Below are 24985 nucleotides of genomic sequence, written 5' to 3' on the forward strand. Positions count from 1 at the left end.
AAGGACGGTGTAAATCTAAGCTTCATAAAATAGACCATTATCTAAAACAGAGCATCATCTTTCATGTCCAGATAACTGACAGACAAGCTCAGATCAGGACACTGTTCAAAAAACAACACTGCGGAAGAATCTCTCTTACCATTCTGAATGAGAGTTTGTGACCGTGTGAACCTTCCATGGACAGCTGTCATGTGCAGTGGACTTTTGCCATCTTTACTCTAAAAAATGAGGGAGAGAGAAACAGTTGATCAGTGACACCAATCTGAAACATCCCTATGAATACTACTGCCAATGCCTTGAAAAAACCAATTTAATTTTTTTTAAATATGATAAAAAATTATAAGAAGCCAATGATAATTTTGAAAGCAAAAGGTAAAATATATATGAAGCCTCAAGTGACTGCATAACATTGCATTTTATTTATTTTCTTAAAGTTTTATTTATTTTGAGAGAGAGAGAGAGAGAGAGAGAGAGAGCGTGAGCACGTGCCTACAAGTGGGGGAGGGACCTAGAGGGAGGGAGGGGACAGAGGATCTGAAGTAGGCTCTGCACGTACAGCCCAATGTGGGGCTTGCACTCACAAACTGTGAGATCGTGACCTGAGCTGAAGGCAGATGGTTAATGGACTGAGTCACCCAGGCGCCCCAAGAAGTGAAAATTATTTTAGAGAGGAAATGTGAAATGTCTAGTTACACTGATAATTTTTAAACTATCCTGTTTCAAACCGAAACAATCATCCAAAATGTTTTTTTCCTCTCCTGTGATTTACTGATGAAGATGGTTTCCTCAAAGGTGGTTTTTTTTTCAACTTTTGTCAAAAGTACATGAGAAAAGACAAATGATGTGTTAACTGGCTTGGCCCTGTTTGACCTAACGTTGACTATGCTGCTATAAATGACTGTAACTCTCAAAACAGACTTGGAACCCTCCACCATTTCCTATACTCGAATTCCATAGCACAACTTTTTATTGTTCCAAAACAGAAATGCATGCTTCATTTAACTCATTAGAAATCACAGGATTACAACATGCAATGGTTTAACAAATTGCCATTTTAATGATCACCTGGAAAGGTGCTGAATTTACACATGTCTTTATTATTCAAGATATAAATGATAGAACTCCTGGACGGAGATTAAGCAAAAACATGAAAAATGTACAAAAATCTATATGGTGATCATTATTATGCCAAATACCAAAGTCTTACATATTTATTAAGAAATAGCCATTTATAGGAATTTATCTGAAAATAATAATACCAAAAAGAAAATATTAAGTATCCCCAAAGGACAGAATGTATCCTTTCATTCAGGTATTGTTAACAAAAAAAAAAAGAAGAGAAAGAAATACATGTACTTTATTTTTCTAAGTCTCAGGAGGAACATTTTCCAAAGTCTGAGGTTAAATATGAGATGTCAAAAATGCAAATTCATTTTTGAAATGAAACCCATATACCTGTGCTTTAAAATGCACTGTTGGTAGGAATGCAAATTGGTGCAGCCACTGTGGAAAACAGTGTGGAGGTTCCTCAAAAACTTAAAAACAGAAATACCACATGATCTAGTAATTCCACTATGGGGTATCTACCTAAAGAAAGTGAAAACACTAATTTAAAAAGATATATGCACCCCTACTTTTACTACAACATTATTTACAATAGCCAAGATATGGAGACAACATAATTGTCCATCAACAGATGAATGGATAAGGAAAATGTGGTACATAAACACACACACACACACACACACACACACACACACACACACACATACACACACACACACAGAGGAATATTATGCAGCCATAAAAAGGCTTTAGACTGTGGGCTGGAATAGCTTATAAAAACCACAAGGGTTTAACAGAAGAATTTTTATTATATCCTAAAAGTCCATCCCTTAGGAAGTAAGAAAGGAGTTATGCACACTCTGTGCCAAGGAAAGAGTTAATCAGAGCAGTAAGTGCATTAGTTGAAAAATAATCTTTATAGTGAAAAGTCAACAGGAAGATGGGAGAAAAATAGTATCCTTATATGATTATAAGCTGAGTCAGAAAAGATTAAGAAAGGAAGATGGAAGTAAGCTTGAGGCTTTACTGAAATGATATTTTTAGAGGAAAAGGATCAGCAACCAAGAGAATAAGGATACAATTGCAGAAATTGCAGAGTTGACATTAACTTGTCCCTAGGTGGTGCTATTTCTTTAAATTTTGCTCCAATATAGTCTCTTAAATTTAATTGAAAACATAACTAACTAGCATTTAGTTAAATATATATAAAGCCATAAATATTTCAGTGTTTAGATAATATCTTTATAAATATTTAGCTAAGAACTTTTCTGCGTCTAGAAAATAGCTTAAAGGCTGTTAACTACCTAAACTGCAGCCAGAGAACCAAAGCAGAAATAACTGGTTTCTGTATCTTGCCATTGACAATGCTGGTTCCATTTCAGGGACAGAAAACACTGCACCCTTTTCTCCCATGGAGTGGTTGTGCATTTGGTAAGGGGACAAATAAATAGGACAACCAAATTTTCATAAAATACAAACAACAGCTATATCAGATCAATCTTTGCCTGGGTTCATCAACCACTGAGCCCAGTCCTTAGCTGATTTTTCCCCCTTAGGGATATGGTGGCCGGAGGTGGGGCCAGGAAGCATTGAGAGAATCATGGCAGCCATTTGGGAACAATTATGCTTATATGGCATGGATGTAAAGGGAACTTGCTATTTCAAAAAGCCATTGGAAACTAATGAAGGTCCAATCGATAATACTTTTTATTTAGTCTTTACAAGTTAGAACTCAGGATACTCAGGTTGAGACTAGGGATCCTACTGAGTTTCATTATCTGCCTGAGAAATCTGTCACACTGGGTGTTTGTTGTTACTGCTGCTGTTTTAAGAACTTCAGAGAAGGATAAAACATTCTTTGCATTCTCAAAAGAGAGGATATGTTCAGTTCTTCCATTTATTCAAATCTCTGCTTTTATAAGATTTTTTCTTAATTCCTAGTCTCTTTCCTATTTCTAGACTCATTTCCCCATTGTAGTTAGTGCTTGGAAAATTCTGTTATTTTGAGAATTTTTTTAATTTAAGCCAGAAGCCCTTCTATTGATGTAGGCATGGTTCAGCCACGCTCACGAAGAAAAACTAATAAAGATAAAGAATATTTTATAAACACTAGTACTCTTCCAGGACAGAATGAAATATCCTTCACTAAATGGGGTATCTCAATTTCCTTGACCACCATTCTCCTGAGAAATCCTTTCATTTCTTTCACTTTGAATGCCTTCTTTCCTCATCCTCCAACATCCCCCAAACCCTCCCTAAACCCAGACATTCTTACTACCCAGGAACTTGAAGGCATTGTGTTGTCTGTGGCACACATGTCTCCTGGAGTCACACAGCTCAATGGTCCTACTGGAAGGCAACAGAGCATCTAGAAGATAACATTAAGGTCAGCCTGCAAGGGTTAGGGGGAATGTGTCAGAAGCGCAAAAGGGCTTCCTAATTCAATGGAAGAGTAATATAAAACCCTAATTTGCAAAAAGCCGTACGTAGTCCAATTTTTTAAATGGTTCTAAGAGCCAGAGATGGTACATGGTTAGTCCTCATCCATTTCTCTCTTTTTTCCTCACATCCTCTCCAAAGTCGTCATGTCCTTATCACTGCTTTCTTTCTCTCGCCTGTCCCATTTCACCTTTAACCTCTGCTGTGCAACTCATTCTATAATTCAGACCTGGTACATATACAGAAGGGAGCTGGTTCACTTCAATAGATGTGTGATGGGCTTCAGCTCCAGTGTCTGAGGGCTAAAAAGACTAAGGGCCCACGGATGGAAAAGAATTCAGACCATGGCAGGCTGAATACTAGTCATCTGGAGGCAGGAAACTTGGCAATGGTAATTTCTGAATCTATCTGAGTAGTATTTGGAATAGCCAAGTATTTAGTGCCTTCTTTAACATTTTGAATGCTTCCAAGAAGAGCTTTGAGATGCCACAGAATTACAATGTAATGTGTAATGGAGAAGAAAAATTATTTTGTATCTTCTCGGGCTCTTCCTATTTGCACAATACAAGTGAACCTTCAATGGATTATTGTATAAAGTATTGTGTCTTTATTATTTTATCATAATTAAACCAACACTACAAAGTCAGAGGTAGGGCCATGGTCAATCGAAGCAAAATGAGGGATTGTAAAATGTGTGTAGGACACATGTTCTCCTTCCCCTCTCCATCATCTCATAATTGCTCATGAAGACATCACTCTTAGTACTTTGTAATGATAGAGGAAAACAACGTGAACATGTGCCTGGGTATTGGCCACATTTCAATATGCTATTTCTGTCAAACTCTGGAAGATCTAAACAAATACAAATTGTCTTGGAATCTACAAACACTTTCAAAATCCAAGGAGCACTGTGGTACACAGAGATAACAACTTCAATTAGAAAGCTACCTCCAGAGTCAGACAGAATGACTCTACGGAAATGGGAGACAGATTATGGCTCCAGAGTGAATCCGGAATCATGAAGGAGGATTCAAGAGAAGGAAATCCGATGTAAACAGAGTAGATTGAAGGAGACTGAAGGAGAAGGCTAGATTTGAACCAAAGTCCCACTTACACAGATCAGCTATTACATAAACCTAAGTCTCAGATTTAAAAAAAAAAAAAAAAAAGGTATTTCCATATTGTATTGATGATTAGCAGTATACAGGAAAAATTAATTCTTTAAATTAAGTGGTCATGCTTTCCAGGCACATTTTATGAGAGAGAAGGCTGCCATAAACTGAGACAGCATAGTTAACTGGGAGAAGTAGGGAGGTGTGCCAGAAAGTGGCCTGCTAGCCTTGTTCTCAGGTACACTGAGAGCACCAGTTGGCATGGTTTGAAGAGGGAATAGAGAACATCAGACAGCTCTTTGAATTAATTAACTGAAGGTTGGTGAAGCGAGCTATTTTATTTAACTTCAATAATTTTCCTTTCTTTGGAGAATTCAAGGATTTCCTTCAGATACCAGTATGGCAATACAAGTGTCACAAGTTTTGGGGACAAGAAGTTTGGCCACCTGTAAACCTCCTGCCTTCTCACCACTGTCCTCTGTGACTTCAACGCCATATGATGACTCTTCCCACCTTGGGTTACAGGTCCTCAGTCTCTTTGATGCCCCTTCGTCTCTTACCCCCACCTAGCACCCTGCATTGACTCCACTCAACACTCTCTTCTTCATTTCTGCCTGTTTTCCACCTTCATGAAGACATTAGACTCCCCTCCACTTCCTTTCTATCTTCTCCAACTCTTCTTTTTTCATCCCTTTCTCTGGCTCTTCCTCCTCTTCCTGATTCTAAGACCAAAGGGTTACTGGCATCCTTCATCCTTCCTCTCCTCATGCTGTGATGCACTCTCTCCTTGGGTGGCCTCAACCTTTTCTCTGAACCTCCACTATCGATCACCTCTGTGTGAATGAGGCCGCCTAATTTTTTTCTTCTATTTTCTACTGCTCTCCCATGCTGGAGGATCACATTTTCCATTGTTGGTTTTCTCAGACTGTACCAAAGGCTCAAAATCACCTTCTCAAAAACTAAACTTACCAGTTTTACCTCCTAAGCCTACTCTTTCTCCTAACATCCCCCTTAATAACGATAATTGTTTATTGAGTGCTTGACTTGTGGAAGACAATGTTCTAAGTAATTTATGTGAGGTAACTTGTTTGGTCCTCACAGCAGTTCCATGAAGAAGATGCTACTGTTTCCCCAACTTTACAGATAAATGGACACACAGAGAGGTTGTTTATGATTACATAATTACTGAAAGTCAAGGCTAGGATTGGAATATAGGCAGTCCAGCCTCAGAACTGAACACTTAACTACTATTCTGTATTATCTCTTAACCAGATTTCATTTCTTACATTTGTCTTCAATTCCTCTATCTCCTATCCATCCAAATTTCATTGATTTTCTTTCTGCGAAGCCTCTCTCTTCTGTTGGTTGTCCCAACTCCCCTGGGCTCATTACTTCTTATCTAGACCAGTTTTATTGACTTTCATTTATTCTCTAATTGTCCTCTCTCTAGGTCCACTACACCTGAATTTTCTTTTTATAAAAATGAAAATAGTTTTTTCTCACCTGGATATAAAAATAATACATGCTCATGTATCACAATCAGAAGATTAAAACAAGTATATAAAAAAGAAACTAAAAACCCAAATCATAATTTTGCCTCTCTGCAGTGATATGATATTGGTATATATTCCAAATATTTTTCTCTTTTTATTCACATACACAGACACATACTTTTTTAAATTAAAAAATTAGATATTTAGTTACTGCATATTAATTTTTTCACTGATAACATTAGGTATTACAAGTCTTGTTCACATTTGCCAATCTTTTTTTCTTTTACTTTTTTCCTTTCTTTTCATATTTGCCAATCTTAAAGGCAAATATACCTGTGTGTTAGTTTGCATTTTTCTAGTTACTAATGATACTGAATATTTTTCATAGGTTTAATGGATATTGTATTATCAGTCTTGTGATCAGCCTTTGCCCAGATTGTATAGAAGATTTTCAGACTTTTTTTTTTTTTTATGTTTATTCATTTTGGAGAGAGAGAGAGTAAGCAGGGGAGGGGCAGAGAGAGAGGGAGACACAGAATCTGAAGCAGGCTCCAATCTCTGAGCTGTCAGCACAGAGCCTGATGTGGGGCTCGAAACCACAAACTGTGTGATCGTGACCTGAGCCAAAGTCAGATGCTTAACGAATGAGCCACCCAGGTACCCGATCAGACTTTTTCTTATTGATTTTTATGAGCTCTTTATATATTAAATGTGTTAACATTTTGTTTATCATGTGTATTGCAGAAAAAATTCTTTTGAGTTGTTCCTCTTTCAATTTAGTTTATGTCTGCGTTGTTTTGTTTTGTTTTGTTTTGTTTTGTTTTGTTTTGTTTTTTGGGGGTTTGTTTTGTTTTGCCATATAAACATTTAAAAATTTTATGTAGTCATATATACAATTTTTTCTCTGGTGTTCTGTGGCCAGATTACTATTTCTAATTGTCAGTTTAGATCACATGACCTCTATAATGAGTATTGGTCCCCACAGCTTATAGAAGCCCAAACTCCTCAGCTAGTTGATAAGCCCTTTCATTTGTCAGGTCACATCTCAGCTTGCTCCTGGGTACTTTCTTTCATACATTTCATTCAAGCACAATAAATCACCATTCTGAAAATTCGTCTCATAGTTCCTCACTATTAAAAATTGTAACAAAAAAAGTAAAAAGATTTTAATAGTGAATGGGAAAGGTCATTAAAATAGATTGATCCATGGGCACCTGGCCGGCTCAGTTGGTAGAGCATATGACACTTGATCTTGGGGTTGTGAGTTTGAACTGCAAGTTGGGTAGAGAGATTACTTAAGTAAGTAAATAAATCTTAAAAAAATAAACCAGATTGATCCAATATTCTTAAAATTAAATTTCAGAAATGGTAATTTTTCAAAAGCAGAGGCAGAACACATTGGGACCTTGCTTTAAGATTCCTGTGTGCTTGGGATAAGGGAAGCTGAGGATGAGTTCAAGGTCACTTGGTACAGGTTAGGATATTCTGCTACAAGCTAAATGCATTCAAATGATGTAACCTGGATGGTGAGGGCTGCACGCATAAGTTCCTCTTCGTTACCTGTTATAGTGAGCTAACTACTAACCTAGAGTCTGCCCAGAGCTTTTCCTATCCAGAATTCCCAAACCCTTTCATGTGGTTCTCTTTACCTGGAGTGCTCTCTCTCAGATTCTCTCTATCCCTCCTCATATCAACTGATATCAATCTTCTGAGTCTCAGCTCAAAAGCAGGCTCCATTTTTGATCCTCAAGAAATAAGCACTGCTTCTTACAGTTTGCAGCACTCTATTATTGTCTCGTGCCACTCAGCACATTCCTCTCTTGCCTCACGAACACTTGAGCACACTATCTCCTTACCGTACTGTAAATTCCTTGAAGGCAGAGCTCATATCTCATCTTGGAGTACTCCTTCCGAACTAAACAGAGGGCACGAGATGATCTTCAGTAAGTGTGCTGAATAAAGACTATCAGGTCCAGGTCAATGTTACATTACTAAAGCCACTATCTAGGGTTTACTATTGGACAGTGCCTGAGAAACTTTTTGGAGGGCCATGCCAGGGTTAGGAGCAGACCTGAGATCATTGGCTTAGGCTTTCCTTTTGATTCTCAAGCAGTTCTGCCATGTTAGCTCAACATTCACCTCAGTGTTAGAAACCAAGCCAAGTCAACATCCCTGAGACCAGTATTTGCTCTAGAACATTCACTAAGCTACCAAAAGCATGTGGCTACAGCCTCAGTGTCTTCCAGCTGGTCCTACCATTTCTGTGGTAACAACACAGCTAAGTTTCTGTAACACACCCACACAGGGCAAGGCTGTTGTTTACTAAAACAGGGCATAATTTACAACAGTTGATTTTGCTCACACCGAGGCTCAACGCAAAGGTATTTAGCCCAGAGAGAGACTGAGAATGTCGTACCTGGATGTTAACATCCGCCCCGTTGTTTACCAATAGTTCAAGACACAAAGCACCGTGTGTGGAGGCAGCAGCGAAATGCAAAGGGGTGAACCCGCTGTTGTTGGGCTGGTTCACGTTAGCACCGTAGTCAGTCAGCTCATTAACTACAGCATCCTGCCCGTTGTAGCAGGCCAGGTGAAGGGCCGTGTTTCCATAGATGTTGATTTCATCAATCTGCAAATGAGTCCAACACAGGATGGGTAAAATCACCAGAGCCACTTTATTGCATTTTCCACAAGAAAGCCTAATGGCTACACTAAGGGAAGTAAACTTCCATCTGCCAACATAATTATTCAGAGCTTTCTTTTGTCCCGGTGTGGTCATCCTGGGAATGCCTGTCATCCCAAGATAAAGACAGCAAAAAGTGAATGTGACAAAAAGTGAACTGGGAGGAAGAGTTGGTGGTTTTAAGTCGTGGGGAGAGATTTTTCAGCAAGGGAAGGGATAAAGAGTGAGAGGCAAAACTGCCTCAAAATGGCAGAGGAGAACTGAATCAGGGAAGAAAAGAGCCAAAACTCAACAGAGAACGGGAAGCGAAGGGTTGGGAGATAGGCAGGGAGGTGCTGCAGATTCTAAACTAGGAGTTGGGCTCAGAAGCCACTTGGTTTGGCTCTGCCGTCCGACACCTCCCACAGCCACATCCCAGCTGCAGAGCCAAGAGCTGTCTTAGGGGTTTAGCTCAGGGCTCTCTCCTGCTGTCCCAGAACTGCTGCACTGCTGGGTTTCACTATCTCAGTCTCAGCATTGCAACTTGGTTTTCCTTTCCTCCAGGGACAGGGATGTTCCAAAGCCCCACACTGCCCCTGTTCTGCTAGTTGAGGGAGGCTGGGATGGGGATGACTTCTCCAGCTCAGCATTGGACATTTCTGCTGTTTGTCCCTGTCACTCACTCCTTTATTTCTGCATGTACACCACAACTTAGAAGGCTGAATTCTGAATGTGGGATGAAGAACCGTAGCCTATTTAAAAAACAACAGGTTAATAATATGTACTACAGGCAACATATATGTTTATAATTCTCTATGTTGATACAGAAAGTTAGCCTGTTTCTGGTTTTTCATTACTTGCTATATGCCCCCATTGCCCTTCATCGATTGCCCCTGTAAACTCAAAAAGACAGGACGCTAGAAAAGAAGGTGGGTTGTTTTTTTTTTTACCCTCTGGAATTAAAAATCAAACAGGATTCAATTTCAGAACAACAGAAAACCCACAAATACACCATGGGTTGATGCATTAAACATAGCTCACCTCCACCCCTAGATTCAGGAGATGTTTGACAACGTTGATCTGTCCGTTGGAGGCTGCAGCGTGCAGGGGGGTATAACCCTTCTTATCCTTACAAGTCACTTCTGCGCCGTGGTTAATGAGCAATGCCACAACGTCCAGGTGGCCTTTACAAACAAAACAACAGAAGACATGGTGAACCTTTTTAGGATAATTTGACGATTTATTCCACCTAAATCATCACTGTTAGCTTCTACTGTCACCAATATTGCAAATCCTGCTAAATATGTTAGTACCACAACCTAAAATATGTTAAAATAAAAGCAATGCTTTTGAAAGCAATTGCCATTCCTCACTGAAAAGTCCAACAATGACAATTTGGTTTGGAAAAACTAATGGAAGAAAAAAAATCAATCGGAATAACTCCAGATTATTGTTAAATTATATTGCTGCTGCTTGACCATAGTTGTGGATCACAGAAGCGGCAATTCATATGGTTCAACTTAAAAGTATTCTTGTGAATTACTGGCTAAATAGAAACCCTTCTAGTTTCAACTCCTGTTGACATATTTTCTAGAATATTTTCCTTTATACCTTATCTCACTATATAAATAGTATGATAAATGTGTTTGGCCTTTATATTGTGACTGGAGATTATTTGATGCTTTGGGTCATTGTTCTAAACATGGTTCATAATTGAAGGGTAGAAGGTAAGTACTAACTCCAAGGGTCTAAGATGCATGTGGGATTGTGTGTGCATATGTGTGAGAAAGAGAGATGGAGGGACGGGTGTATGGGGGGGGGGGGGAGGGAGAGAAAAGTGTGTGTGTGTGTGTGTGTGTGCGTGTGTGTGTGTGTGTGTATGAGACACAGAGAGAGCATTTGGCCATGGCTTGTTGTATTAAAATTTGACTCTTTTCCCCCAAGACTTGTATATGGAAAAATTACTTTCAATTACTAGTGGTGCTATCTTAAGCTTAAGTGGTGTTATCTTTTGTCCTGGTTTTGTCCTTTATTCCCTAAAGATGGTCATCTATATATTTTTTTTCCTATTTGTATCCTGATGACACACAAAAAGCAATTCCATACAAATGCTGAAAGCAATTCTACACGAATGTTTTAACTATATGTTAGCAAAGAACAAACTTGAAACCCCAGGTTCTTTGAGTCCCATCTCACACTAGTCTAGTGTGTGCTCTACACAAACACCAGTCTGGCAAATGTCCTCTTGACTCCAGTCCTGCAGGTACCATGCAGACATCCAATCTGCTTCAACTGGCACAAAAGTCCCTGCTGTCTTTAAAAAAAAAAATGATAATACTTGTAAGATCTTAAGATTCTGATGTTTTAAGCGCAAATGTCCATGCAGACTCATCTACAGCCACATAATTTATTTCATCCCTACCCAATCCACTCTTTTTTCTCCCCACAATTAATGTTATTATTTTTATGATAATAAAAGGCCTGTATGCCTACTAAAAAGATTTCGGAAAAGGCAAAACGGTGTTAAAAGGAAACCAAAATCATCCATAATTGCCAATCCCTTGAGATGATCAGCCAACATTTCAGTGTGTAACACTGAACAGACATTTTAGTGTATACTGGATAGACAGCCGAATAGATAGTTTAGATTGCATGGATTTTTTTTTTTTTTACAAAAATGAGGATCATAATACCCATACTGTGTATTGATCTGTTTTTACTTAACATATCACAGAATCTTTGTATGTTAATAAATACTAATGACATCATCACTATAGTTACAGGATAGTGTCCCATTGTGCTTATCTTTATAATTCACCAACACAATCTCCTGTGGATGGGCATTCGGGTTGTTTATAACTTGGGGCTGACAGAATCCTATCAGCTTTTCAAATTGCAGGACGTTCTCCAGTTAGAAACACAAAGGAAGGATCTTAGCTCTTCATTTCCCACAAGTCTACACTGAGAATAAATTCCACGAGGTCTGTCATTTGTGAGTGGTATTCGTGCCAACAGAAGTGAAAAGGAAAAACACGGAAATGTCACGGCTCCCTTCATCTCTCCCCAGCGAGCTGGCAGAAGCAGGAGTGGCAAGCCCCAGCCTCGCGGTGGTACAGAAGCAGGATACTCCATGGTTACTCTCGTCACTTCAACCTCCATAACAGCCAGGGGGCTGCCCTTCCTTCCTTTTTGTTTATTTCAAAAATATTTATAAATAAAAGGACAAATGGAATGTATGTCCTTGCTTTGCTAGCCAGCCCTCTTTCTTTTTGAACACTTCATTTTGCTGCCATGACAAGCTCAAAAGAAGCTCAATTCACACCACTCTCCAGTCCCGACTGAAACCCATTCAATGAGGTCTGGGCCATGATTCATCCCTCTTCCTCTCTGTGGGGTAAATGAATCTCTGAGAAAGCAACTGTGTAACTAGAGTGCTCTATGCATGCCAGTAAAATGGACCAAATCTTAACTCGGGTGAATTCCAACCTTGGAAAGAAGTCAGGCCTGCCCAAGAGAAGGCCTACATGGTTAATGGCAGGGCTGTGGCTTCTTTAGGTACAGGTATCTGCACTTTGCCTTCCATTCATGGAATCCTTACCCATATATGCTGCCCAGTGCAGAGCACGCCGGTCCTTTTTGTCAAATGCGTTGATGTTTGCTCCTTTGGCCAAGAGTAAGTTGACCATCTGGAAGAAAACCAACACGCAGATACTCTGAGTCAAATTAACATCAAATCTCAAGGCGGGTCAGAAACCTGGAGTTCACACAAAGTATGAAGATGATGTCACAGACAACCGTGAGGCATGTGTGTCAGAGGAAAAGACTGAGGTGATGGCTACTTTTTTAACCCACTGGCTGTGAATTTAAAAATTGCTATGGTTGCCTAAGGTTTGGTGTACAGATGTAAGCATCACACTCTCTAAAACCCTCAGCACTAAGATTAGGTCCCACCTGGGGCTAAGGAAGTCTGTAGTAAGAATTCTTGCTCCCAGTGATGAGGACACTCACCTCCACATGGCCATTCAGGGCAGCATGGTGCAAGGCTGTGCGCCCCCCTCGATCGGAGACGTTGACGCTGCTCAGCAGGGGAATGATCACTTCTGCACACTTGACAGCCTTATTGGCAGCTGCCACGTGGAGGGGGGTCTGCCAGTTCTTGTCCCTCGCATTGACGTCAGCCGAGTGCTTAATCAATACTTGTACTGCTTCCTGCAACCAAAGCGGAGTTTGCAGGGGTCACTGACAAATGCTCAGTCAATACTTGTTGAATAGAAGACGCTTTACCAGACCCCAGAACTACAGGAAGGGAAGGCTCCATGCCCTCAGAGGCTGGCTCATGATGTATAGTCTTCTAAGAAAAGCTAGGTAATATATGATAAAGATCAAAAGACTGGCACAGATGAAAACAGATCCACTTTATCTTTATTTGCTAGACCAGGAGTCTTGGCACATCTTCAAAACCAAATAAACCTTCTAAACGTAAGGTTTCTTTTTAAAAAAATTTTTTTTAATGTTTATTTATTTTTGAGACAGAGAGAGACAGAGCATGAACGGGGGACGGTCAGAGAGAGAGGGAGACACAGAATCTGAAACAGGCTCCAGGCTCTGAGCGGTCAGCACAGAGCCTGACACAGGACTCGAACTCACAGACCGCGAGATCATGACCTGAGCCTAAGTCGGCCGCTCAACCGACTGAGCCACCCAGGCGCCCCTAAACGTAAGGTTTCTTAATGAGGTATAAGCAGCCTTAGGTTAAATGTGAGCACTCATGCGTAGGTATGCATGCTACGGTAAACATATCCATAGGTCAAAAAGCCCCCAAAGAGAATGTAAAGTTGGAAGTGTTTGTCCATAAGCCTCCATCATCCAAAGCCAAGGACCTCAAAGTCCTTCAGACATTCTTGGATCAATTCATAAATCTTTGGTTTTCTCTGCCAACATCTTAACCTTCACTGTGTGATCCATAGCAATCAAGGGAAGATGTCTATTACTACCTCAACTTGAAGCTACAAAATTGTTCCATCTTTTCCCAACTTTTTTCCATGTTATGGTGAGGTAACTTTTTTTCTACTGTTGAGTTCCTTCACCTTTATTGAGACTTACACTTTTAATTTTCCTTCTATTGATCTAATCCACTTATTAGACTCTTGAAACCTCAACCTTGGCTGTGCAATGGAATCACCTGGGGAACTCTTAAAAATACAGATGGCTGGTCCCACACCAGAGATTCTAACTGGCCTCAGAATTTCTGTAAAGCCATCTGGGGATTTTGTTATACAGCTAAGATTTAGGACACTCTTCTGTTACAGCAAGAAAATGATATAGCTTCTCTCAAGATGGGAATGACTGTTGACTGCTTCTCTTTACTTCTAGAGACAACCCTAGAGCCAATGAGTGGGATGCCTTTATGAACATCTTGTCAATGTGGCATCAATAACCCAATGAAACGCAATGAAAGGTACCATGCTCCTGCCACCCTTCATAGACCAAGAACTTACCCTGTTCACCTTATTCCTCACAGGCCTGGACTGTCTGATCTACTTTATTGTGCAGGTACATAGAAGTGCCCAGAGAGTAAATTATTTGAACTCTTGAAATTAACATTTTTATCAGGGACATAAATAATGAAGAAGAATGTTCTAGGAATCAGTAGCAGCAACACATTAAGATGAATGGCTAACCTGGACAGTAGAATGAGAGCAAAAACATTTAATTTTGCAAATTAGAGAATACAGTTTAAATATGCGGTGTGACTCCATTTAGATGCTATAAACAATAAACCGAGAGGGCCCAAGCAAGTAATTTGTTAAAATTACCAAAAAGGAAAAAAAAAAAAGGATATATGCCACACCTCCTCAGCAAGGCAATAAAGTCCATGAAACATTCCTGGAGCTCATGTTAGAGTGAAACATGTCTACATGTATTCTTCTCTCTCTCTCTTTTTTTTAAGTTTACTTAATTTAAAGAGAGAGAGAGAGAGAGAGAGAGAGAGAGAGAAAGTGGGGGGAGGGGCAGAGAGAGAGAGGGAGAAAGAGAAAGAATCCTAAGCAGGCCCCACACTGTCAGTGCAGAGCTTGATGTGGGGCTTGAACTCAAACCAGGAGATCATGACCTGAGCTGAAGTCGTCCACTTAACCGACTGAGCCACCCAGGGGCCCTTGTATATGTGTATTCTTAATGCTCAACCATGATACGTGAAACACTGCAGAAGATTGAAAGAAACATTAGTCACATTCTTTTTTTTTTAGAAAGAGAGCGAGACAGAGAGACTGCATGTGCAGGGTGGCGGGGGTGGGGGGGTGGGGCGGAGGGTGCAGAAGGAGACAGAGAGAGAGAGGGAGAGAGAGAAAGATTTCCCAAGCAGGCTCCACACTGTCAGCACAGAGCTCCATATGGGGCTTGATCCCACCAAGCTGAGATTATGACCTGAGCTGAAATCAAGAGTCAAATGCTCAACCAAGTGAGCCACCCAGATGCCTCCAGACTCTGTTTTAAAAGCTAGCTGGGTGAAAAAAAAATAAAAGAAGAGCTAAGCCACAATATAAAGATGAAGATTTACATAAGAAAAAGATGGTATTTTTTATCAACTTTGGTCTCAAAAGTTGTGAGATTTATGCAGATGCACATACAATCTATTGTGATGTGGAAAGAAAATATTGGAACCTCCATTCATGTTTGTTTTCTTTAAAAAGGAAAGCATTTTAGCCGGTATTTAACTTCTGGGTTGGCATTGTGCCCTCAGCTCCACAGAAGATCTTGCCTCGCAGGAAATGAGATGCCCTCCAGGAACAATGGGGCCTCCAGGCACAGAGGGGGTGAGCCTTGCCCTCTCCGTTCATTTGCTCCGAATGCACTGAAATGCACAGTGATGGGCCTGCCAAATCAATCTACAGATTGTAATATGTACCCTTAAACTAAAAAGATGTATGCGAGGAACCTGCAGATTAAAGATGATAATACAAATGCAAGTGTAAATAATGTGCAGTCACAGAGCTGACAGTTCTACTCTGAGTAAAAGGTTTCTATCATCCACATTACAGGGTAAAAATAATGACAAATTTAATCAGATCTGACAAGAGCTTGGCCAAAACAGAAGAAAATCATCAGAAGTCTATTAGCTACATGGTTATGTAAGACTATGATAAATGAAAAGCTTCACCCTAAGTATATTGTGATATACTTGAAATATTAGCTAATAATAGTCATTCCTATATATAATTTATAAGTAAATAAGATGCATATCTTGAAGATGCATGCTGAAAAAGTTTTGCAGAGATACAGCCAAAAAGGTTGGAGATAACCATCATAAAGCAATAATATAAAAGTGGCATTGTACATATTCACAGCAAATAAGAATATACACTATATTTTTAATTCCTTTGTCTTGTGTCTTATTTTACTGTATTTATACAGATTATTGCTTTGCACTAAATATTATTTAAATTCAGAATAGACTAACAAAAAAGAAACTATACATGAACATTTCACAAATTTATACTGTTCAGACATAAGACCAATGAATTCATGAAAAAATTTTAATTGATAATTAATATATTTATTTATTTATTTTATCTTGAGAGAGAGGGGTGGGGCAGAGCAAGAGAGAGAGAATCCCAAGAAGACTCCACACTTGGTGCAGAGGTCAACACAGGGCTCAACTCCATGACCTTGTGATCATGACCTTAGCTAAAATCAAGAGTCGGATGTTCAACCAACTGAGCTACCTTGGTGCCCCAAAAACCTTTTTTTTAAGATAACAAAATATGATTACTTTGTGAGTAACTCAGACTAGGTGAATAAGATGTCACCTAGGAGAGGCCCTACTTTTAAATGATTAAGAATGATTTACATTTCATTCAAAGTAACAGGTTAAGCCAAGAAAATATATATTTACATACCAGTTATAGTTTATATATAAATAAGTAGTATTAGAGATTGTCGGGAAGAAAATCTGTATTGTTAAATAGGCAATACTTCTAAAAATAGTTTAAACAGAAAAATTTTGGTCTGTTTTTGTAAATAAAGCTTTCTTAAAACACAGAGTCATTCATTTCTTTACATATTATCTATGGCTTGTTTGAATTGTAATAGAGTATGCAGCCATCAAAATTCAACATATTTACTATCTGGCTTTTGCTGGAAAAAGTTTGCAGATGCCCTGGTCCATCTTGCTCCTTGTGTGAATTACCACAAATTGCAGATGATCAAATCCGGTTAAAATAAAATTTTGTTATTTACCAACATGAAAAAATACTGTTTTGAGTCCAAACAGTCTTCTAAGGAGGGCAGAAGCCTCTGTGTTCAGTCCTTGCTATGCAGTGGTGGGTCTATAGTGAATTTGGGAGGGGGATGTACCAAGCTGCATTTTGGGGCATAATACAACAAGCAGCATTTGGAGCTTGGTAGGAAGGAAGGGGGTGAGGACAGAGAGAAAGGAGAGAGGACTTGGGCCCTGTACCCCAGGGCAGAGGTGTACGTCTGGGCAGGAACAGAGTCAGCAGGCTATGAAGAAGAGAAAGCTGATACATAAACCAAACAAACATCAGGAGCAGGTTGGTGGAGCCAGGCAACCAAACGCTCAGATCTCCAGGAATTCTTTGGGATCACTGGAAGAATGCTAGACTTTGCACAAGATATGGCACATCGTTTCCAGCTAGTTATATCCATTCAGAAGGCAAGGTGCCCCAACCAGCATCGGAGTTACACCCCCAAAATTTGACAAGTTAAAGGTTCAAGTTCATTGACTGGATGGGGAAAAAATAGAAGCAGGTAGGCTTTCTAATAAGTCTCCTTTCACATGAACTTTAAGCAAGTACCATGTGAGTGCCAACTTCGTCACATTTGTCTCTCATACCAACACTCAACTGCCATAGCTCAAGGACACCTAGAATAACCATTACTTTTATTTATCTACTTTTATAAAATGTTTTAGCTTTGCCATTCTTCATTTTTATTTCTCTATCTGCTTATGCAATGGATTGCATTGTTTTCATCTTACTTGACAAGAAAGGACTCTATCTAGAAATACTTAGTATACAAAGGAGGGTATCTTACTTATTTTCCAAAAATTAACACTTTTTTTAATGTTTATTTACTTATTTTGAGAGAGAGTGAGCAGGGGAGGGGCAGAGAGAGAGGGAAAGAGAGAATCCCAAACAGGCTCCATGCTGTCAGTGCAGAGCTTGTCACGGGGCTCGATCCTACAACCCATGAGATCGTGGCCTAAGCCGAAATCAAGAGTCAGGTGCTTAACTGACTGAGCCACCCAGAGGCCCCCCAAAATTAACTATTTTTTCTTAATGAAAATACAAGTATTCTAAAATTATTATGGAATTAACTTCATAGACATAGGATATTAGAAGTAGAGAAGGCTGGAGCCCCTCGGTGGCTCAGTCGGTTGAGCATCTGACTTCGGCTCAGGTCCTCATCTCACCGTTCGTGATTTCGAGCCCCACATGGGGCTCTGTGCTGACAGCTCAGAGCCTGGAGCCTGCTTCAGAATCTGTGTCTCTTTCTCAGTCCCTCCCCTGCTCACACTCTCTCTCTCTCTCTCTCAAAAATAAATAAACATAAAAAAAAAAAAAAAGAAGTAGTAGTAGAAGTCTTCAGGGGTCATCTGGCCTGACCTCTTCATTTGAATAGGCAGCTTCATGTGATAGGCAGGGTGACTGAGTCAAGGGGAGTGATCTGTCAGCCTGGCTGATTAAGAGCCTGGCTTATGTATTTTCTACCAGGCCAGAGCTTACTCACCGGACAGTTTCAGCCAAACATGCTGACATAAGTACTTTTAAATGTTAATTCTCCTTAGTTATTTAAAAATTTTAACTCTGTTTTAGCCGGACAAACCTGCTTAAACATTAATAGAAATTTAATATAATACTTCAGTAAAAAACAAAGCTTTGATTTAGAAAGACAATAATTTCCTTCTTTAAAATTGCATTTCTCTTTCAAAAATTTTAATCTTGGAAGCACTTTAATTTGGTTTTAAGAGAGAGTAATTTTATGGCTATTTAGGAAGTTAATAATTTTTGTAATCAAAAGAAGCCTTTCTCTCCTAGTATCACCCACTAGCTAAAATCTAGGAGTCCGCCCTGACAGAAATTTACAAGATAAAAGAAAACTAGGGGCAGCCGGGTAGCTCAGTCAGTTCAGTGGCCAACTTCGCTCAGATCATGATTTCATGGTTCGTGAGTTTGAGCCCCACGGTCGAACTCTCTGCTGTCAGCACAGAGCCCACTTCAGATCCTCTGTCCCCCCTCTTGCTCTGTCCCTCCCCTGCTCACGTGCGTGTGCTCTCTCTCTCAAAAAAATAAATAAATCAGCATTAAGAAAAGAAGAAAACTAATGTGGGGCAAGGGACACTGAACACTTTCTGAATCAAGAAAAGATATTTAGGGGCGCCTGGGTGGCTCAGTTAAGCCTCCAACTTCAGCTCAGGTCATGATCTCACAATTTGTGGGTTTGAGCCTAGCGTTGGGCTCTGTGCTGACAGCTCAGAACCTGGAGCCTGCTTTCAATTCTGTGTCTCCCTCTCTGCCCCTCCCCCGCTCATGCTCTGTCTCTCTCTGTCTCTCAAAAATAAGCATTAAAAAAAAATACCTAAACAGTGTTTCTCAAACTATCTGTGGTGAAGGACCAGTTTTTAAAAAAATATTATTTCAAATCAATCATGAGTCAATGCTTTTGTGAAATACAATAAAAAGTATTTAGTAGGATAATAAAATTTAAAAAGACAAAGACAAATTTTGAACTTGATTCTTTTATTATTAAATTTAGCAGGCGTGAAATGAAAAATTGCTCTAAAAAAAACTGCTCCATCAAATTGCTCTAAAAGTTTCTGAATGCTTACTCTTATCATTTTGTCTTAAGACAAAAGCTCACGGGCTTAGATGGGTATACAACCCACACTGTGAGTAGGGCTCCCGCAAAGACTTTCTTTATAATGAACAAGCACATGTGAGGAGTCCGGCATTTCTGAATGGAGGCATCAGCCCAGTTAGCATTCAGTGTTAGGACTGTAGACCTAGTTGGATTACACTCCACAGTAGGCTGCTCTGTATCAATCATGGAAATAATAGAGTGAGCAACTGTCATGGGATGCCACGCAGAAGGGAATTGGAGACGGCATTTGCAGTCACTTTATTGCTACTTTTTATGACTTTCTCTTTTTACAAAAGGCCACCCGAACCCTGTAATAAGAAGTAGAAACATACACGGCGGCACATGGAAAAGATGAAAAGAAATAGGAAGCATGTGTCTTAAAAACTGTCACCCTTAATGTTTGTTTTTTCACTTCCAAATGTGCATTGCATTTAAGTGGTCATAAATTACTCATGGAAAAGTAATTGTTTGTGACTATAGAGAGTCCATGCAGGCATAAGCAATGTCAAATGTTATAAGCTGTAAGTTGGTTTAGACCGGGGTCTGAGTCTCACCCAGTTTTCTGTAGAAACTCTCCCCAAAGCCTGGCAGGTGCCTTGTGCATACTGTATACACTCAGTATATTTGGGTAGAATAAATGCATTGGTATAATCATTAGAAACTCTCTAAGTAAAAATATGCCAGTATTAACAAGACATTTCCCGCAGTCCTGACGGCATTTACTCTATTACTGAAATCATTTGGGGCTTTCACCCTCTATTGATTACAGCAATTTCATATTCTGAAAGAATTGCATAAATCGGTGCCCAACTAATTTGTTCAATTAATTGAATATTTCTCCAAAAGCCCTCCTTATTAAATTAAACTTGCCCTTCATTATTATAATTATTATTGGAGTTCAATTATTCCAAGAACTAGCAGTACGAAGGGGGCTCCCTGGAGACTCTGGGGTATGGAGGAACTCAAAGGCAACTGTTGAAAAAGTGCTGCCTTTCGACACAGGGAAGGCCAGATACTAAAGTATTCCCGGTGTTAGACCTCAGCTCTCAGAGTGTGGTGTGGAGACCACATGCGTCACAATCTTCTTTTTAAAATGCAGATTTCTGGGCACGACCACAGGCTATATCAGAATCTCTGGAGATGAGGTTCTAGAACAGGTACTTGTGACAAGCACCCCAGATAATATGAATGCACAGTAAATCTGAGTATCACTCACCTACATTCTAAGTAATAGGTCATAGAGTGCTTACTTTCTTTCATTCCCGGTACTATGTCCTCTACGTGATCATCTTTTTATAATCATGGAATAACTTAAGGAAAGCAATAACATTCCCGTCTCCCACATAATTCTTCCAATCCTCCTGTCTACTAGCATTTAGCTCACAATAATGACAATGCTTTTTAGAGAAAGGGGGAAAGCATGAGTATTAAAATTTGAGCTATATGATAAAATGCTTATCCTGCTCGGCTCTGGGAAACATTTTTATACTTGTCAGGACTTCTGTCTGCACAGACACAAAAGCAGACCCATTTTATGGGTAGGAGCAGTATCCATCAGGGGGCTTGGTTGATCTGAGGGAAGCAGCAGATCATGGTGGTTAAGAGAGCAGATTCGCGAGTTACACGCTCCTCCACTTACTGGCTGCGGCATGTTAGGCTCGCTACCTAACTTCACTGAGATTACCTTTCCTAAATTAGGATTAATAGCATTATCAGTCTGAAAGAGTGGCTGGGAGGTTAAAACGGGATCGTGCACAGAAAGTGCCCAGCATTCTGCCTAGCACACACTAAGGTTTCAATAAACATTCACTGTGACAATATATATTTGGACTCAACATCCTCACTTCTACAGCCTAAAGACAGGACACAATCATTTTAAACACTGTTAACCAAAAGACAGCCGCTAGAACAGGAAAGGGAAAAGTTCAGCCATTCTCCTTTGGTGCTACCTTCAGTTCATTCTAGAAGAAAAGGCATGTGTGAAAAGCCGGCTGCATTTGGACGCAGGCCACAGTAGGCTGGGTGCCTGGGTGTCTGCCCTAAATACCATGTCCTGGAAGACACACTCTGTAACCCTTCAAGGCCCCTGTAGCACACTTAACAGTGTCCTCCACTGGGTGGCCTCTAATAAACAAGGTATTAAACTGTCCAGGTTCATATGCATTTAATTCCTGTCCCCTGTGGCTGCTTTTTTCTAAGACAGAAAAACAAAAAAGCAATAAGAATAAGTTAAACAGGAGGAACAATCAGAAATAATTCACACTTCAGAAAACTCTTCCTGGAAGCCCCAAATCGTGCTCATCTGTGTTATCTAGAATCTCAAAATATGTTTCCCTAACACTTTGGCAAGAGATATCTTCATTTCTTCTCAGCAGTGGGAGTAGTCAGAGAAAGGGGAGGTGGTGGTGAAGAAGCCTTTGGGGGGTCGCGCAGAAGACAATGCTATGGCTCCAATTATTGGTTTGGCTGTCTCCTCCCTGGGAATCCCAGGTGTGAGGAGGTGGGGAGGAAGGAGGGGGACGCGGGGAAGCATCAGAAGGAAGCACACAACACAGCCTGGTCAGTAGCAAGAAAGTCTTGAAGGTTTATCTCCAGATCCCAGTCTATGCCGGACAGTCTTCGGAGGGTATGACCACGTCTTGATCTACTTTCCTGTGTGTGTAGGAGCTTTTCTGTCAGGCATGGGTTGATGTTTAAGCAATATTATAATCTGATACTCCTATTGCTATTACAGGCTCAGGAAATACATTTAGCAACGAGTATGATTTTTCCAGGCATAGAAATCTGAACATAAAACTTGCCTGGATGGAAAGAAAGCTCAGAAAATTTGACTGATATCGATATCTTTGACTTCTACTGATATCTGTGCTGCATACAATTTTGAAACTCATCCTGATCTCGCGGGTTCCAGTGGCTTAAACAGCTTCCTGTGCCACACTTCCATAAACAAGCTTCAAGTCAGTTTACCTTGCATGCACGAAGGATGATTACCATCGGCATTCTCTGTGGTGCACACTAGTTCTATGTTAGCAGTTGTACAGAGAATCACATTAACATAGCTTAAGTTAGAAATCTAGTCTTTAATGAATCACTCAAAAAACAGTTGTTTACTGAGCAGGCTAGATGCTGGAAACACAATGACAAGCAACAGGAATGACACTCATTTCAAGGAACTTACTATCCAGAATGTCATTTAAAAATTTTTTTTTAAATATTTATTTACTTTTGAGAGAGAGAGACAGAGAGACAGAGGCATGAGCGGGGGAGGGGCAGAGAAAGAGAGAGACACAGAATCTGAAGCAGGCTCCAGGCTCTGAGTTGTCAGCACAGAGCCTGACGCGGGGCTTGAACTCATGGACTACAAGATCATGACCTGAGCTGAAGTCGGGCACTTAACCAACAGAGACACCCAGGTGCCCTGAGAATGTCTTTTTAATTAGAGCAGAATAATAATTTCAGTGATAGTTTTATGTTGTGTCAACATAGCCAAGCTGAACTATATTTCCCAGAATCCCCTCCCCAGCCCTGTTTGCCACAAGGGAAATCTGCCTGGATTTTGGGAGGCACAGATGAAACCACAGCCTGATTGGTGTGTTGGGTGCCAGGTGCCGCTGCAGCTTCACACACTGTCACTGACCAGCTGGACCCTGTGTCCGCACAGGACATGGTTGGTGCTTCTCCAGAACTTATCTCCCTTGGTTTCTCCTGTTCTTGGGTCAGGTGCCCACAAGCTCTAAGGTGAAGCCCACAGCCCCTTCTGCAAGTCTCCCAAGTCTGCAATGTTGAGGCAGTGAGAGTCAGGGGTTCCAGTTTGTTCTTGTTCTCCCCCATTTCACGTCCAGCTTTTCTTTGCAACTGCAGACCCTGCCCGCCAGACTTCAGAACCACACAGAAACCAAGGTGATGGCCTTACACAAACTTCTCCAGCAGCTCACACAATTGTGTGAGGCTTAATTACTACAATAAATATCTTATTCTGTATCTCTCATGGTGGTTCTGGGTCCCTGATTGAACCCTGAGCTCCGAGACATCAATTGCCTACATTTTAGAGGCAAAAGGCTTTGAGGACAGAAGAGAGTTCATAAGCCTTTCAATGCAGAAATGGTTTTTAATTCACACTCGCGTAAGTCAGACACCAGTGTTTGCCAATCTAAGCAACAGACAGATGTGCCAACTCTCAAGCTGAGCACACACATCTCCTTTGGCAAATGCTAACAGACAAGTTCCAAAACACAATCCAAACCTTCTCTGTTGTTTTCTCCTCAAGCCTGCTTCTCTTTTCTCAGCTATTATTTAGGGGAGATATAATGGAATGTAATAATCACATAATAAGATCAAATTCAGAGGAAGAAGAAAATCTGAATTTAGGACTTCCACAGCCAAGTGCTGTGTTGGAGTTCAGATGTCCACAGTCTGTTCCAACGACAGTCACAGAGACTTCAATTTTCATAAGAATCTTTTTGACTTGTTGTGACAGATATTAATATGAAGAAATGACCCTGACTACAACTCAGGGTCGGCTTGCATTTAATTCCTTCCTAACAAGAGACACCTGCAAGGGATATTTTTCCCTCGGCAAACCTGTAGAGGGAGCTGGTTCCTTAGGGAAGCCACAAACGCCTGTCTCAGACATAAAGGTTGAATCATCATTGGGTTGACTGAACTCAATCAAATACACTAAAGACATGTAAGGAAGGCAAGCTGATGGTTGCTGGCAAATGGGTGTTTTGAAGATTTAAAGCAAGTAGCTGAGCTCAAAAAGGGGGAGATCACTTGGGAAAGATCACATAATACTGAAATCATCTGGTTTTACATCTTTCTGTGCCACTAGACTACAAGCCTCCTAAGCACAGTTCCTGGCATGTCGGAAGTGCTTGGTGAATTTTTTTTTTTAACTAAAAAGACCTGGTTCATGTTAAAAGAGGAATAAAACTCATAGTTTTCGAAGAATACTTAAAAAAAGAAATTTACTGAAGATCAAACAGTCTTCAAAGACCAAGGAATACTCTGTGAAGGAGCTAGTCTCATGACACATGACACTGGTCACACAAACTCAAGCAGCCCACTGTACCTGCTTTCCCAGGTAAAACAGAAATGAAACGTGTGACCATAGGAGATTCTGGATTCCCCAGGATCTGAGTCAGGCAACTTAGGATCATCTGTTTCCCTCATTCCATGTGGGCTATTGGGAAAGAGAACAGACCGCATCTTATAAAAACTACTCAAATCACACAGCACAGCAAGGAAGATTATGAGCACTAAGTTAACTGTCATCTATGAAGCATATTGTGAAATGTCCAGATAGTTTGCCAAAGAGGAAAAGCTGATGCTGA

The 24985-nt window shown here is 40.3% G+C and overlaps 1 protein-coding gene across 11 annotated transcripts in view; it reads right to left on the minus strand.

The window, feature by feature from the left end:
- ANKRD44 (ankyrin repeat domain 44) overlaps window positions 1-24985 on the minus strand; it is a 343429-nt gene that overhangs the window by 143508 nt on the left and 174936 nt on the right. For all 11 annotated transcript variants that reach the window (XM_045480606.1, XM_045480614.1, XM_045480610.1 and 8 more), the window contains exons 5-9: window positions 12780-12980; window positions 12370-12457; window positions 9813-9955; window positions 8526-8738; window positions 140-218 (exon numbers count right to left, since the gene is read on the minus strand). In XM_045480606.1, coding sequence (XP_045336562.1) covers window positions 140-218; window positions 8526-8738; window positions 9813-9955; window positions 12370-12457; window positions 12780-12980 — 724 coding nt within the window. The remainder of the gene's footprint in view (window positions 1-139; window positions 219-8525; window positions 8739-9812; window positions 9956-12369; window positions 12458-12779; window positions 12981-24985) is intronic.

The sequence above is a fragment of the Leopardus geoffroyi genome, chromosome C1 (genome assembly GCF_018350155.1).
Source record: "Leopardus geoffroyi isolate Oge1 chromosome C1, O.geoffroyi_Oge1_pat1.0, whole genome shotgun sequence".
Classification (NCBI taxonomy): Eukaryota; Metazoa; Chordata; class Mammalia; order Carnivora; family Felidae; genus Leopardus; species Leopardus geoffroyi.